At 35.7% G+C, this 15,197-nt stretch overlaps 1 protein-coding gene across 1 annotated transcript in view; it reads right to left on the reverse strand.

Annotated features, from left to right (window-relative positions):
• Positions 1-758: 758 nt before the first annotated feature.
• Positions 759-15,197, reverse strand: part of LOC148951558 (phospholipase A and acyltransferase 5-like) — a 29,638-nt gene continuing 15,199 nt past the window's right edge. Inside the window, exon 5 of the mRNA XM_089090330.1 lies at positions 759-935. Within this exon, the coding sequence (XP_088946456.1) occupies positions 840-935 (96 nt within the window). The 3' untranslated portion in view covers positions 759-839. The remainder of the gene's footprint in view (positions 936-15,197) is intronic.

Genomic DNA, 15,197 nt, shown 5'->3' on the forward strand with positions numbered 1-15,197 from the left:
AAAAATCAACGATTTTAGATAATCCAGATTTTGGATTATTTGAGTTTAATTTTTTTGTTTCATCATCTTTCTTTTTTTTTCCAGCTTAGATGTATGTGTAGTCAGATTTTAGTTCCAGGAGGGGAGATTTTGAGGATCGTTCGTTTGAAGAGGATGGGGTCCAGAAATACCTGTTCTACCCAATATAGAAAAGTTTCACCATGTATTTAATAAATATTCAATATCAAGGAAGCCCCTGCCTATTTCTTTATTCAGGCATTTTTTTTTCTTCGTTTTAGAATTGGGAACTGAAAACCCTTTTATTGTGTTTTGCAATCTTCTGTTCAGCATTATTTAGGCAACAAAGCCTTTGTTACTTGTTACTTGCCGAAATTCTAATTTTTGGTTTATTGATAAGTGTTATTTTTAGTAGAATGAAGTCCCTTCTTGTTGCTATGGATGCTCATATAATCAAAATCTATTTCATTTCCAGCCCATTAGCAACTGAGATTGGGACAGTTGATAAACAGCCACATAGAGACATGGTGGAAAATTTAGTTTTTTCAGTTTGCAAAAATTAGATTAATTTTATTACTATTACTACTACTACAGAAGTCTCGCAATTTCAAGCCAGAAAAATAAAGCCGATGCCAAAAAATGGAGCATTATGCCAATGCCAGAAAATTGCTATTTACTCCTCCTCCGTCTTGTCAAGTTTTGAGCTTTTGCTTTGATACCTCTGAAAAATATTGGAAAGATTGTAAGATTCAGATTTCAGATTCAGACAATTCTATTAATACAAAAACAACTCAATATGACAATAAGTCGCATTAAAGCAAACAGAAGCTTGAAAAAGCGACTCAATTTTCTTCAGCCCCTTTAATTTTCTTCAAACCCCAATCAATCCTTAAACGGCCACTGGCTTCTGTTATGCCTTCTAAAACTGCTCTAAGAGCCTGAAAGAAAAAATACAAAAATTATTGTTTAAGTCATTATTTAAAGGATTTTAGATAATTTATGGTAACAAACGGTGAGCAAATAACAAACACGCTAATATGTGTCGGTGCCTATTTTGATATTGTTGGTATTATATGCAGTTTTGTTTTGTCATCATTATATGGATATTTGTAAGTTGTTTTATTTGTGCCCCATTTGTCAATAAAAAAAAGTCTGAAGAAGGTTAAAATTGCGAAAAAGGAGAAAGAATGTAAACAATGAACTAGCCGTTGGTGTAACTAATGCCAGGATAAGCCACTCGCATGTCCAATAATTCTGTTTTGCCTTGAGTTTGAACAGCCCATGATTAAAAATCTTTGCAAAATGTGAAAATAAAATTGTTCCTCTCGAAAAAACCTCGTACCACTATCTTATTGTAAACGGAAAGGAGGAACATAAAACGGCAAATACAAAAGGAGAAAAAAATAGATCCGATCAACAAGCAGAAATTAGATCATGGTAATGGTTTGTATTTGAATTTCTTTTAACCAAAAGAGTCAGTTATATTATAATACCTAAGATAAGAGGAATCTGGTATACCATCACTGGTCTCTAATGAAAAAAAAAGTCATACTAAATTTGCATACTAAAATGCTAAAATTTTCGTCATATGTTGAAACATTTGAATAGTAGGACCACAAAAAAAGTAAAATATTACAAAAATATTTGTAAAATATTACTACAAAAAGTAGTCTGTATGGACTTATGTCAGTTAAAAATAAGAACAGGGTCTCAATTAGTGGAAATATAAGTGGGCAACGCGCAATCCAAATGAAAACCAGAGTTTAGTATGATTTTTAACGGCCTTAAGACAAGGGTCTTTTTCCTAAGCCGGCTTTCAGGTTTGGAGTTTGACCCGGACAAGGGGGACAGACACATTCTCAGCTTGTTTCATACACTCAACTAAGTGAAGGTAATAAACATTCAATTCCACTCTGGTTTCTGGCGAAAAACACTCGCATAGTAAATCAAATGGGATCTTCATACAGAATAACAGAACTGTTAGGATAGAAATATATAAAGGCCAATTGGCTTTACTCCATTCTCGTTGCATACACCATTTATTAAAAGGCGTAACACAATTATCAGTGGTTAATGTCACAGTAAGAGGGGAAAAAATGGTCAAAATAATGTTCATCTTCATCAACATGCACGACAGAGTAGAGAACATCAAAGGATCAAACACAATGGAAAATGTTTGTGACAGTACTGCCATTATGAATAACTAAAATTAAGAGCTTTACGTGCTATACAGTAACCAATTGGCAAATATAATTTCTAAAACCACATTGGCCTGCCATAACATAAGAAAAGAAAACGATCAAAAGTGGAGTTTTTAAAGCATAGACGGAATACTGAAGAAACAAACAAAGCAAAAAAAACGCAGAAAGTCAACAAAACCAATTAAATTGTCTTTTATTGAATTTCATTTATCTTTAAATTTCTTAGCTGGTTTTTTCATTGATTTTTCATCAGTTTTGTTGACTATCCGCGTTCTTTTTTTCTTCGGCATTTTGCTTGTTTATATTTTTTTTTGGTTCGCATTGAAGAAGAAAGGCGGTTGTTCTCTCAAAATATTCGCTTTGTTTGTTTCTTCAGTATTTTTGTTTGGCCTTTCAAAACCCCATTTTTGATCGTTTTCTTTTTTCTACCAATTGATTACTAATCTAAAACTAAATTAGCACGACTAGAGGACTTATGAACATCACAATTAAAGTCCCCTATTACCAGAGAACTATACCTAGATCCCGGCGCCACGCCGGCGCATCGACCAAACGCCGCCAAGGAGAGGTCCGGTTGACCCCCATCAATGCATCGCAACGTCACTGGCGCACCGCCGTCAAAAGAGGCTGTGGCGTTCAGTTGAATTTGAATTAATTTTGTGATGATTCTTTATTGCGTCAACGGCAAAGTCCAAGCTTTTCTTTTCTCGTGAGGTTAAGTACTTTGATTTTCGTAATTAGAAATCAAGCAGGGCTTGCACCATTCCCGAATTTTCGGGGATTTACAAAAAAACCTATGTGCAACCCCGAAAAAAAATTTGGTTCCCCGAAAATCCCCCAATGATGCTGCCACCCCTAGTGATTTATCGCTAGTGACTATCCCTGCCAAATATCACTTTGTATACCATAATTCTTTACTACTTTCTTGTTCGTTAATTTTCGTCTCTTGTGTTACTCTGCATATAAACCAGACAGATACAAGTGCAGTATACACGATTATTCACATATTTACAAATGTATCATCTTAATGATATTAAATAATAAAAACAAGTTTTTTTGACTGAAAATAGGGAGCGACATTAAAACTTAAAACGAACAGCAATTATTCCATATGTGAAAGGGACTGTCTCCAGCTCAATACCTCACTCTTTACGCTAAGGTTTCTTATTGTTTTAAAAAGTAGAATGATGAAAAAAGTCAAACTTTAGCGTCAAGAGTGAGGCGTTGAGGAGGGGCGACCCCTTGTATATACGGAATAATTGCTGTTAGTTTTAATGTGGCTTCTTACTTTCGGTTAAAAAAAAACTTGTTTTTCATTTAATCTATGAACGTTTTTCAAATAATTCAGCTTAGATTTTGACTCACCCTGCATGAAAAATTAAAAAACAAATTGTACATTAGTTTTGGCAGATTTATTCTGGGTATGAAGGTTCGCTCCCCCCCCCCTCAATGTCTTGTTATTTAGGCTAAAGCAGTTAGCATTTTAAAAAAAGCTTCCTTTTCTAATAAAACAGCCCCTGTGAGTAGTATCCCCTCAATCCATTCTGCAACACACACAAGGAAAATAACACAGGGAAATTAACATATATTTGACGGTTATGTTTGACGGTTATGCTGTTTGTTGGTTATGTTTTGTTGGATGTGATTTTCTGGTTATGTCTGTTGGTTATGCCATTTGATGGTTATGTTGGTTATGTAATGACGGTTATGTTAATTAATGGTTATGTTGTTTGATGTTATTTGTTGGTTATGTGATTTGATGGTTATTTTGTTTGGTGGTTATGATGGTTATGTTATGATGGTAATGTTGTTTGTTGGTAGTGTGGTTTGATGGCAATGTTATGATGGCTATGCCATTTGATGGTTATGTTGTTTGTTGGTTATGAGTTGTTTGATGTTATTTGTCGGTTATGTGACTTGATGGTTATGTTTGATGGTTAGGGCATTTGATAGTTATGTTGGTCGTGTTGTTTGGTGGTTATGATGGTTATATTATGATGGTTATGTTCTTTGTTGGCTATATGGTTTGATGGTTATGCTATGATGGTTAAATTTCAAAATTATGTTGTTTGTTGGTTATGTTAGCGGGATATATTTGAAATAAATGCTGTTACTATCCAATGCCACCTCCTTTTCAAAGCACCCCTTTGTTTTCTGTGAAGTCACGACAGCCATAGTATTGGATTTCTAACAGTACCATATGACACACCCCTTTTTTCTGTGATACACTTTCTTTTTTTCTGTGACATCACGACAGCCATAGTATTAAATTTCTAAAGGTACCCTATGACACACCCCTTTGTTGTTCTGTGTCACATTCACTTTGTTTTTCTGGGACATATCCATTTGTTTTTCTGTGACATAATGGCAGCCATAGTATTGGATTTATAATGGTACCCTATGACACCCCCCTTTGTTTTTTCTATGAAAAGATCTCTGACGTCATGTGACAAGCACCCGTTTGAAGTGCATGTTATATCACGAAACACCCTCGCCTTTAAAGGGTCAGATAAGAGAAGCTACCAGCCCCTCATGACGTCACACCTACGCAATGTGGTTAGCGGTTCTATTAAACGGGACACAGTTGCAAAGTTTTCCTATACTTTTTTTGCACCCCAAAAGGGTTTTTCATTAACTTAACGGCATGACACACTTTATAAGGTCATGTGATGATTGCGCATCCATCACTGTCAGGTAATACCATTTTTAAATTTTTCGTCATATTCTATATGACTTTCGTCATAAGTCATATTCTATTTTCGGCGTTTCATTTTTCCGCTCGAAACACATTTCAAGTTTTTCTTTTTGTTCTATAGTGCTTGACCCCATGACTCGAAAGGTTATTCCCTTCCAATGGAATGCGCTCTAACTAAAAGAACTAAGAAACCATTCCTAATGTTGTGCATTAGAGAAATACTTTTAGTGAAAAAAAACGAGCCCCTTCGAAGTTATAGAAGCCATAGCAAGTGCTGTAATTTCTCAATGCACCTGAAGTATTAGATGCGAATCTCGGAGAGTATTGATTTTGAGAGGCAATTTGTAACGAGGTGTTTATACAGCAGGATAATATATTCTTTCTTCAAGAAGGATTAGATTTCACGAGCTAGTTATCTTAGTCTTTCATAGGTGTGTCGTCTGAATTTATGATTTGGGATGTTTGGTTTACTATTTTGGACTTTTTTGAGACAAGCTTTTAGCCTATAGGAGGTGTGTGTTGTATGAAACTTATAATTTGGGATGTGTTGTTTGCTACTTGGAGCTTTTCTGAGCTAGGTTTCTTAGTCTTTCGTAGGTATGTGTTGTCTAAAACTTATGATTTGAAATGTTTGGCTTAATACTTTCGACTTTTCTGAGCTATATTCCTTCACCTTTTGTAGGTGCGTGTTTTATCAAACCTATGATTTTGGATATTTGGTTTAATATTTTGGACTTTTCTGAGCGAGGTTTCTTAGCCTTTTGTAGGTGTTTGTTATATGGGACTTATGATTTAGGATATGTAGTTTGATATTTCGAGCTTTTCTGAGCTAGGTTTCTTAGTCTTTCGTATGTGCGTTGTCTGAAACTTATGATTTGGGGTGTTTTGCTTACTATTTCAGACAATTCTGAGCTGGGTTTTTTAGTCTTCCGTAGGTGTGTGTTGTCTGAAACCTATGATTTGTCATGTTTGGTTTACTTTTTTTAACTTTACTAAGCTAGGTTTCTTAGCTTTTTGTAGTTGTGTGTTGTATGAAACTTGTGATTCAGGATGTGTAGCTTGCTATTAGGGCTTTTCTGAGCTAGATTTATTGGTCTTTCGTAGGTATTTTATTTCTGAAACCTATGATTTGGGGTGTTTGGTTTACTATTTGGGACTTTTCTGAACTAGGTTTCTTGACCTTTCATAGGTGTTTGTTGCATGAAACTTATAAGTTGGGATGTGTAGTTTGCTATTTCAGGCTTTTCTGAGCTATGTTTCTTAGTCTTACGTTGGTGTGTGCTGTCTGAAACCTAAGGTTTGGGATGTTTGGTTTACTATTTTGGACTTTTCTGAGCTTGTTTTCTTAGCCTTTTGTAGGTGCGTGTTATTTGAAACCTATGATTTGAGAAGTTTGGTTTACTATTTTGGACTTTTATGGGCTAGGTTTCTTAGTCTTTCGTTGGTGTGTTGTCTGAGACATATGATTTGGAATGCATAGCTTATGGGTAGTTTGTGCACTCCCTTTGGTTTTCTGTTACTCACCCCTTTGTTTTTCTGTGACATCATAACAGCCATAGTATTGGTTTTCTAATGGCACCCTATAACACCCTCTTTTCTTTTTCTATGACAAGCTCTCTAACGTCATGTTCACCCCCGTTTGAAGTGCATGTTATATCACGCTCAAATACCCTCACCTTTAAAGGGTCAGATAAGAGAAGCTACAAACCCCTCATGCCGTCACACCTACGCAATGTGGTTAACGGTTCTATTAAAGGAGACACAGTTGTAAAGTTTTCCCATGCTTTTTTTCGCGCCCCAAAACTCCCAAACGGTTTTTCATTAACTCAATTGCGGCACCTACTTTATAAGGTAACGTAATGATTGCGCATTCAGCACTACCAGCCTCAAAAAGCCCAAAAGCCTCAAGACATTCTTTTTTCGGCGTTTCATTTTCCATTCCAGATTCCTTTCAAGTTTTTTCTTCTTTTTGTCTATAGTTCTTGACCCTGCGATGACTCGAAAGGTTATTACTTTCCAACAAAATGCGTTCTAACCAAAAGAACTAGGAAAGCATTCCTAATGTTCTGCATTAAAGAAATGCTTTCAGTGAACAAGACAAGCCCCTTCGATGCTGTGGATGCCACAGCAATCGCCGTAATTTCTCATTGCACCTGCATCATTAGACGCGAATCTCAGAGAGTATTGATTTTCAGACACAATTTCTATCGAGGTATTTATAAAAAGGGAAAATACGTTCTTTCTTTATTCGGGATATTAGATTTCACGAGCTAGGTATCTTAGCCTTTCATAGGTGTGTGTTGTCTGAAACTATGATTTGGGATGTTTGGTTTACTATTTTGGGCTTTTCTAAGATAGGTTTTTAGCCTTTCGGAGGTGTGTGTTGTATGAAACTTATGATTTGTGATGTGTTGTTTGCTATTTCGAGCTTTTCTGAGCTAGGTTTCTTAGTCTTTCGTAGGTATGTGTTGTGTGAAACATATGATTTGGGATGTTTGGTTTACTATTTTGGATTTTTCTGAGCTAGGTTTCATAGCCTTTCGTAGGTGGGTGTTGTATGAGACTTATTATTTGGGACGTGTGTTTTGCTATTTCGTACTTTTCTGAAACAGGTTTCATAGTCTGTCGTGTGTTGTCTGAAACTTATGATTTGCGATGTTTGGCTAACTATGTTAGACTTTTCTGAGCTAGGTTTCCTAGCCTTTCGTAGTTGTGTGTTGTATGAAACTTATGATTGATGGTGTGTAGTTTGCTATCTGGGCTTTTTTTAGCTAGATTTCTTAGTCTTTCGTAGGTGTGTGTTGTCTGAAACCTATGATTTGGGGTGTTAAGTTTACTATTTTGGACTTTTCTTAGCTAGGTTCATTAGATTTTCTTAGGTGTGTGTTATCAGAAACCTATGCTGTGGGATATTGGGTTAACTATTTTGGACTTTTATAAGCTAGGTTTCTTAGCTTTTTGTAGGTGTGCGTTGTATGAAACTTATGCCTTGGGATGTGTAGTTTGCTATTTTGGGCTTTTCTGAGGTAGGATTCTTAGCCTTTATTAGATGTTTGTAGCATGCAACTTATAGTTTGAAATGTATAGCTTACTATTCTGGACTCTTGTAAGCTAGATTTCTTAGCCTTTCAAATATTTGTGTTCCCTGAAACCAATGATATGGGATGTTTGGTTTACTATTATGGACTTGTCTGAGCTAAGTTTCTAGGGCTTTCGAAGGTGTATTGCGTGAAATTTATGGTTTGGCAAGGATGGTTTTCTATTTCGGGCTTTTCTGAGCGAGGTTTTTTCGGCTTTTGTAGGTGTGTGTTGTTACCAGTTTTATGAAACTTGTGATTTTGGATGTGTAGTTTGCTATTTTGGGCTTTTCTGATCTAGATTTCTTAGTGTTTAGTAGGTGTGTGTTATCTGAAACCTATGATTTAGGATGTTTGATTTACTATTTTGCGCCTTCCTTAGCAAGGTTTCTACCCTTTTGTAGGTATGTGTTGTATGAAATTTATGATTTGGAATGCGTAGTTTTCTATTTTGGGATTTTCTGAGCTAGGTTTGTTAGCCCTTCATAGGTGTGTGTAGTGTGAAACTTATGATTTGGGAGGTTTAGTTTGCTGTTATAGGCTTTTCTGAGCTAGATTTCTTGGTCTTCGTAGGTGTGTTGTCTAAAACCTATGATTTGGGATGTTTGCTTTACTGTTTTTGACTTTATTGAGCTATGCTTCTTAGCCTTTCGTATGTGTTTGTTTCTGTGAAACATATCATTTGGGATTTGTAATTTGTTATTTCGGGTTTTTCTGAACTATGTTTCTCAATCTTTCGTAGGTGTGTTGTCTGAAACCTATGATTTCGGATGCCTGGCTTACTATTTTGGACTTTTCAGAGCTAGCTTTCTTAGTAATTCGTAGGAGTGTTGTCTGAAACCTATGATTTGGGATGTTTGGTTTACTATTTTGGACTTTTCTGAGCTAAGTTTCTTTGACTTATGTCGGTGTGTGTTGTATGAAATCTTATGATTTAGAATGTATAGTTTGCTATTTGGGCTTTTCCAAGCTAGATTTCTTGATCTTTCGTAGGATTTTGTTGTCTGAAACCTATGATTTGGGATGTTGATTTATTATTTTGGACTTTTCTGAGCTAAGTTTCTTTGACTTATGTCGGTGTTTGTTGTATGAAATCTTATGATTTAGAATGTATAGTTTGCTATTTGGGCTTTTCTAAGCTAGATTTCTTGATCTTTCGTAGGATTTTGTTGTCTAAAACCTATGATTTGGGATGTTGGTTTACTATTTTGGACTTTTCTGAGCTACGTTTTTCAGCTTTTCATAGGTGTTTGTTGCATGAAACTTATGATTTGGGATGTGTAGTTTGCAATTTCGGGCTTTTTCGAGCTAGGTTTATTAGTCTTTCGTAGGTGTCTGTTGTCTGAAACCTATGATTTGGGATGTTTGGTTTACTATTTTGGACTTTTCTGAGCTAGGTTTCTTAGCCTTTTGTAGGTGTATGTTGCTACCTTTTGTGCATAAAACTTGTGATTTTTAGTTTGCTGTTTTGGGATTTTCTGAGCTAGATTTCTTAGTCTTTCGTAAGTGTGTGTTATATGAAACCTAAGATTTGGGATGTTTGGTTTACTATTTTGGACTTTTCTGAGCTAGGTGTCTTAGCCTTTCGTATGTGTTTGTTGTATGATACTTATTAATTGGGTTCGCTATATGGTGTGTCATTTGCTATTTCGGGCTTTTCTGAGCAAGGTTTCTTAGCCATGATTTGGGATGTCTGGCTTACTATTTTGGACTTTTCTGGGCTAGGTTTCTTAGCCGCTCAGACGTTTGTGTTGTCTGATACATATGTTTTGGGATGTTTGGTTTACTATTTTGGACTTTTCTGACTTTTCTTTGCCTTTCGTATGTGTTTGTTGCATGATACTTATGATTTGGTTTTTCTATATGGTGTACTGTTTGCTATTTTGGGCTTTTCCAAGATAGGTTTCTTAGCCTTTCAGACGTGTGTGTTGTCTGAAACTTATGATTTGGGATATGTAGTTTGCTATTTCGGGGTTTTATGAGTGAAGTTTCCCAGTGTTTCGTCATTATGTGATGTCCAAAACCAATGATTTGGGATATTTTGTTTAGTATTTTGGACTTTTCTGAGCTAGGTTTAAAAGTCTTTCATAGGTGTGTATTGTCTGAAACCTATGATATGGAATGTTAGTTTACTATTTTGGACTTTTCTGAGCTTGGTTTCTTAGCATTTCGTAGGTGTTTGTTGTCTGAAAACTCTGATCTGGGATGTTTGTTATACTATTTTGGACTTTTCTGGAGCTAGGTTTCTTTGGCTTTTGTAGGTGTGTTTTGTATGAAACTTATGACTTGGTATGTATGGTTTGTTATTTTGGGATTTTCTAAACTATATCTCTTAGTGTTTCGCACTTGTGTATATTCTCAAACCTATGATTTAGGATTTTTGGTTTACCAGTTTTGACTTTTCTGGGCTAAGCTCAGAACAGCCCGATAAAGCAAACTATACATCCCAAATCATATGTTCCATACAGAACAAACATAAGAAAGGCTAAGAAACCTAGCTGAGAAAAATACGAAATATTAAATACAAACATCCCAAATCGCAGGTTTCAGACAACACACCTACGAAAACTAAGAAACCTAGCTAAAAAAAGACCAAAATAATAAGCCAATCATCTCAAATCCTAGGTTTCAGACAAAACACCTAAGAAACACTAGGAAACCCTTCTCAGAGACTCCCGAAATAGCAAACTGCACGTCTCAAATCATAAGCTTCATACAGCATACACCTACAAAAGACCACAAAACCTAGCTCAGAAAAGTCCAAAATAGCAAACTAAACATCATAAATAATAGGTTTCAGACAAAACACACCAACAAAAGACTAAAAAATGTGGCTCAGAAAAGTACGAGGTAGTAAACCAAGCATCCCAAGTCATAAGTTTCGTACAACACACACCTACAAAAGCCTAAGAAACCTAGCAGAGAAAAGTCCAAAATAGTAAACCCAACAACTCAGCTCAAAAGTTTCAGACAACATAGACTTACGAAAGAATAAGAAACCTAGCTCAGAAAAGTTCAAAATAGTAAAACAAACATCCCAAATCATAGGTTTCTGACAACACACACCTACAAATGGCTGGGAAACCTAACTAACAGAAGTCCAAAATAGTAAACCAAACATCCCAAATCATAGCTTACAGGCAAGACACGCCTGCAAAAGGCTAAGAAATATAGCTCAAAAAATTCCAAAATAGTTAACCGAACATCAAATATCATAGGTTTCAGATAAGACACACCTACGAAAGACTAAGAAACCTAGCTCAGAAAAGCTCGAAATAGCAAACTAAACATCCTAAATCATAAGTTTCATACATCACACACATAAAAAAGGCTAAGAAAACAAGCTTAGAGAAGTCAAAAATAGTAAACCAAACATCATATATCATAGGTTTCAGAAAACAGAAACCTACGTAAGACTGAAATCTAGATCAAAAATGCCGAAATAGCAAACCAAACATCCCAAGTCATAAGTTTGACGACACAAACCTATAAAGACTAAAAAACCTAGCTCAGAAATGTCCAAAGTAGTAAGCCAAACATCCCAGATATTAGGTTTCAGACAACACATACCTACGAAAGACTAAGAAACCTAGCTCAGAAAAACCCAAAATAGCAAACTATACATCCAAAATCAAAAGTTTCATACAACACACACATACGAAAGGCTGAAAAACCTAGTTCAGAAAAGACTAAGAAACCTAGCTCAGAAAAGCTCGAAATAGCAAACTAAACATCCTAAATCATAAGTTCAATACAACAAACACATACGAAAGGCTAACAAACCTAGCTCAGAAGTCCAAAATAGTAAACACAAAGATCCCGAATCACATGTTTCAGACAGCACACCTACGAAAGACTAAAAAAACCTAGCTCAGAAAACCCCGAAATAGCAAAATACACATCCCAAATCAAAAGTTTCATACAGCACACATCTACAAAAGGCTAGGAAACCAAGCTCAGAGAAATCCAAAATAGTAAACCAAACATCATAAATCTTAGGTTTCAGACCACCCAAACCTACGAAAGACTAAGAAATCTAGCTCAAAAATCCCGAAACAGCAAACCAAAGATCCCAAGTCATAAGTTTGATGAAAAACACAACAAACCTATGAAAGACTAGAAAACCTAGCTGAGAAAAGTCCAAAATAGTAAACCAAAACATGTCAAATATTAGGTTCCAAACAGCAAATACCTACAAAAGACTAAGAAACCTAGCTCAGAAGGCCCAAAATAGCACACTACACGTCCAAAATCATAAGTTTCATACAAGACACACCTACAAAAGGCTAAGAAACCTAGCTCAGAAAAGTCCAAAATAGTAAGAGCAACAATCCAAATCATAGACTTTTGACAACACACACGTACAAATGGCTGGGAAACATAGCTCAGAAAAGTCAAAAATAATAAACCACACATCCTAAATCATAGGTTTCAGGCAAGACATACCTACGAAAGAGTGAGAAACCTTGCTCAGAGAATCTCAAAATAACAAACTATACATCCTAAATCATAAGTTCAATAAAACACAAATATACGAAAGGCTAACAAACCTAAGTCAGAAAAGTCCGAAATTGTAAAAATAAACATCCCAAATCATACAAAAGACACACACCTAAAAAAGACAACACACCTACGAAAGAATAAGAAACCCAGCTCAGAATCTCCCAAAATAGCAAACTGTACATCATAAATCATAAGCTTCATACAGCGCACACCTACAAAAGACCACAAAACCTAGCTCAGAAAAGTATAAAATTGTAGACTAAACATCATAAATCATAGGTTCCAGACAACACACACCTAAAAAAAGACGAAGAAATCTAGCTCAGAAAAGCCCGAAGCAGTAAACCAAACATTCCAAGTCATAAGTCACAACACAAACATTACAAAAGACTAAAACATTTAGCTAAAAAAGCTCGAAATAGCAAACCAAACATCCCAATTCATAAGTTTTATGAGACAAACCTATGAAAGACTAAAAAATCTAGCTCAGAAAAGTCCAAAATAGTAAAACAAACATCCCAGATATTAGGTTTCAGACAACACACACCTACGAAAGACTAAGAAACTTAGCTCACAAAAGCCTAAAATAGAAAACTATACCTCCAAAATCATAGGTTTCATACAGTACACACCTACGAAAGGCTAAGACACCTAGGTCAAAATAGTCCAAAATATTAAACCAAACATCCCAAATCTTAGGTTTCAGACAACAGACATCACAGACATATAAGCTAACTCAGAAAAACCCTAAATAGCAAACTACACAACCCAAATCACAATTTTCAAACAACACACACCTACGAAAGACTAAGAAACCTAGCTCAGAAAAGTCGGAAATAGTTAGCCAAACATCCCAAATCATAGGTTTAAGATAACACACCTAAGAAAGACAAAGAAACCTAGCTCAGAAAAGCCCAATATAGCAACCTAAACATCCCAAATCAAAAGTTTCATACAACAAACGCCTACAAAAGGCTAAGAAACTTAGCTCTGAAAAGTCAAAATCAGTAAACCAAACATCCTAAATCAAATTTTTCAGACAAAACGAAAGGATATGTTTCCTCTTTGTCTATACATTTCGTTGGAAATTGTCTATGAAAATCAATACTCCCCGGAATTCACGTCTAATGATGAATGTGCATTGAGAAATTACGGCCCTTGCTATGGCTTCCATGACGTCGAAGGGGCTTGTGTTATTCACTGAAAGTAATTCTCTAATCCAGAACATTAGGAACGTTTTTTTAGCTATTTCGATTAGACAGCGTTCCATTAAAAGGAAGTGTTTGTTGTCTGAAAACTCTGATCTGGGTTGTTTGTTATACTATTTTGGACTTTTCTGGAGCTAAGTTTCTTAGGCTTTCGTATGTGTGTTGTATGAAACTTATGACTTGGGACGTTTAGTTTGCTATTTTGGGCTTTTCTAAACTATATCTCTTAGTGTTTCGCACTTGTGTATATTCTCAAACCTATGATTTAGGATTTTTGGTTTACCATTTTTGACTTTTCCGAGCTAAGCTTAGAAAATCCCGATAAAGCAGACTATACATCCCAAATCCTATGTTCCATACAGAACAAACATAAGAAAGGCTAAGAAACCTAGCTGAGAAAAATCCGAAATATTAAATACAAACATCCCAAATTGCAGGTTTCAGACAACACAGCTACGAAAACTAAGAAACCTAGCTAAAAAAAGACCAAAATAGAAAGCCAATCATCCCAAATCCTAGTTTTCAGACGACACACCTACGAAAGACTAGGAAACCCTTCTCAGAAACTCCCGAAATAGCAAACTGCACGTCCCAAATCATAAGCTTCATACAGCGCATACCTACAAAAGACCACAAAACCTAGCTCAGAAAAGTCCAAAATAGCAAACTAAACATCATAAATCATAGGTTTCAGACAACACACACCAACAAAAGACTAAAAAATCTGGCTCAGAAAAGCCTAAGAAACCTAGCTGAGAAAAGTCCAAAATAGTAAACCCAACATCTCAGCTCAAAAGTTTCAGACAACATAGACCTACGAAAGAATAAGAAACCTAGCTCAGAAAAGCCCAAAATAGCAAACTATACATCCCAAATCATAAGTTTCATAAAACGCACACCTACAAAGGCTATGAAACCTAGCTCAGAAAAGTCCAAAATAGTAAACCAAACATCCCAAATCATAGCTTTCAGGCAAGACACGCCTGCTAAAGGCTAAGAAACCAAGCTCAGAAAATTGCAAAATAGTAAACCAAACATCCCAAATCATAGGTTTCAGACAAGACAAACCTACGAAAGACTAAGAAACCTAGCTCATAAAAGCTCGAAATAGTAAACTAAACATCCTAAATCATAAGTTTCATATAGCACACACCTAAAAAAGGCTAAGAAGCATAGCTGAGAAAAGTCCAAAATAGTAAATCCAACATCCCAGCTCAAAGATTTCAGACAACATTGACCTATGAAAGAATAAGAAACCTAGCTCAGAAATGCCCAAAATAGCAAACTATACATCCTAAATCATAAGTTTTCATACAACACACACCTACAAAAGGCTAAGAAACCTAGCTCAGAAGAGTCCAAAATAGTAAGACAAACATTCCAAATCATAGACTTCTGACAACACACACCTACAAAAGGCTGGGAAACATAACTCAGAAAAGTCCAAAATAGTAAACCAAACATCCCAAATCATAGCTCTCAAGCAAGACACGCCTGCAAAAGGCTAAGAAACCAA

The sequence above is a fragment of the Artemia sp. Qi Xiang Cuo genome, chromosome 6 (genome assembly GCF_049724085.1).
Source record: "Artemia sp. Qi Xiang Cuo chromosome 6, ASM4972408v1, whole genome shotgun sequence".
Lineage (NCBI taxonomy): Eukaryota > Metazoa > Arthropoda > Branchiopoda > Anostraca > Artemiidae > Artemia > Artemia sp. Qi Xiang Cuo.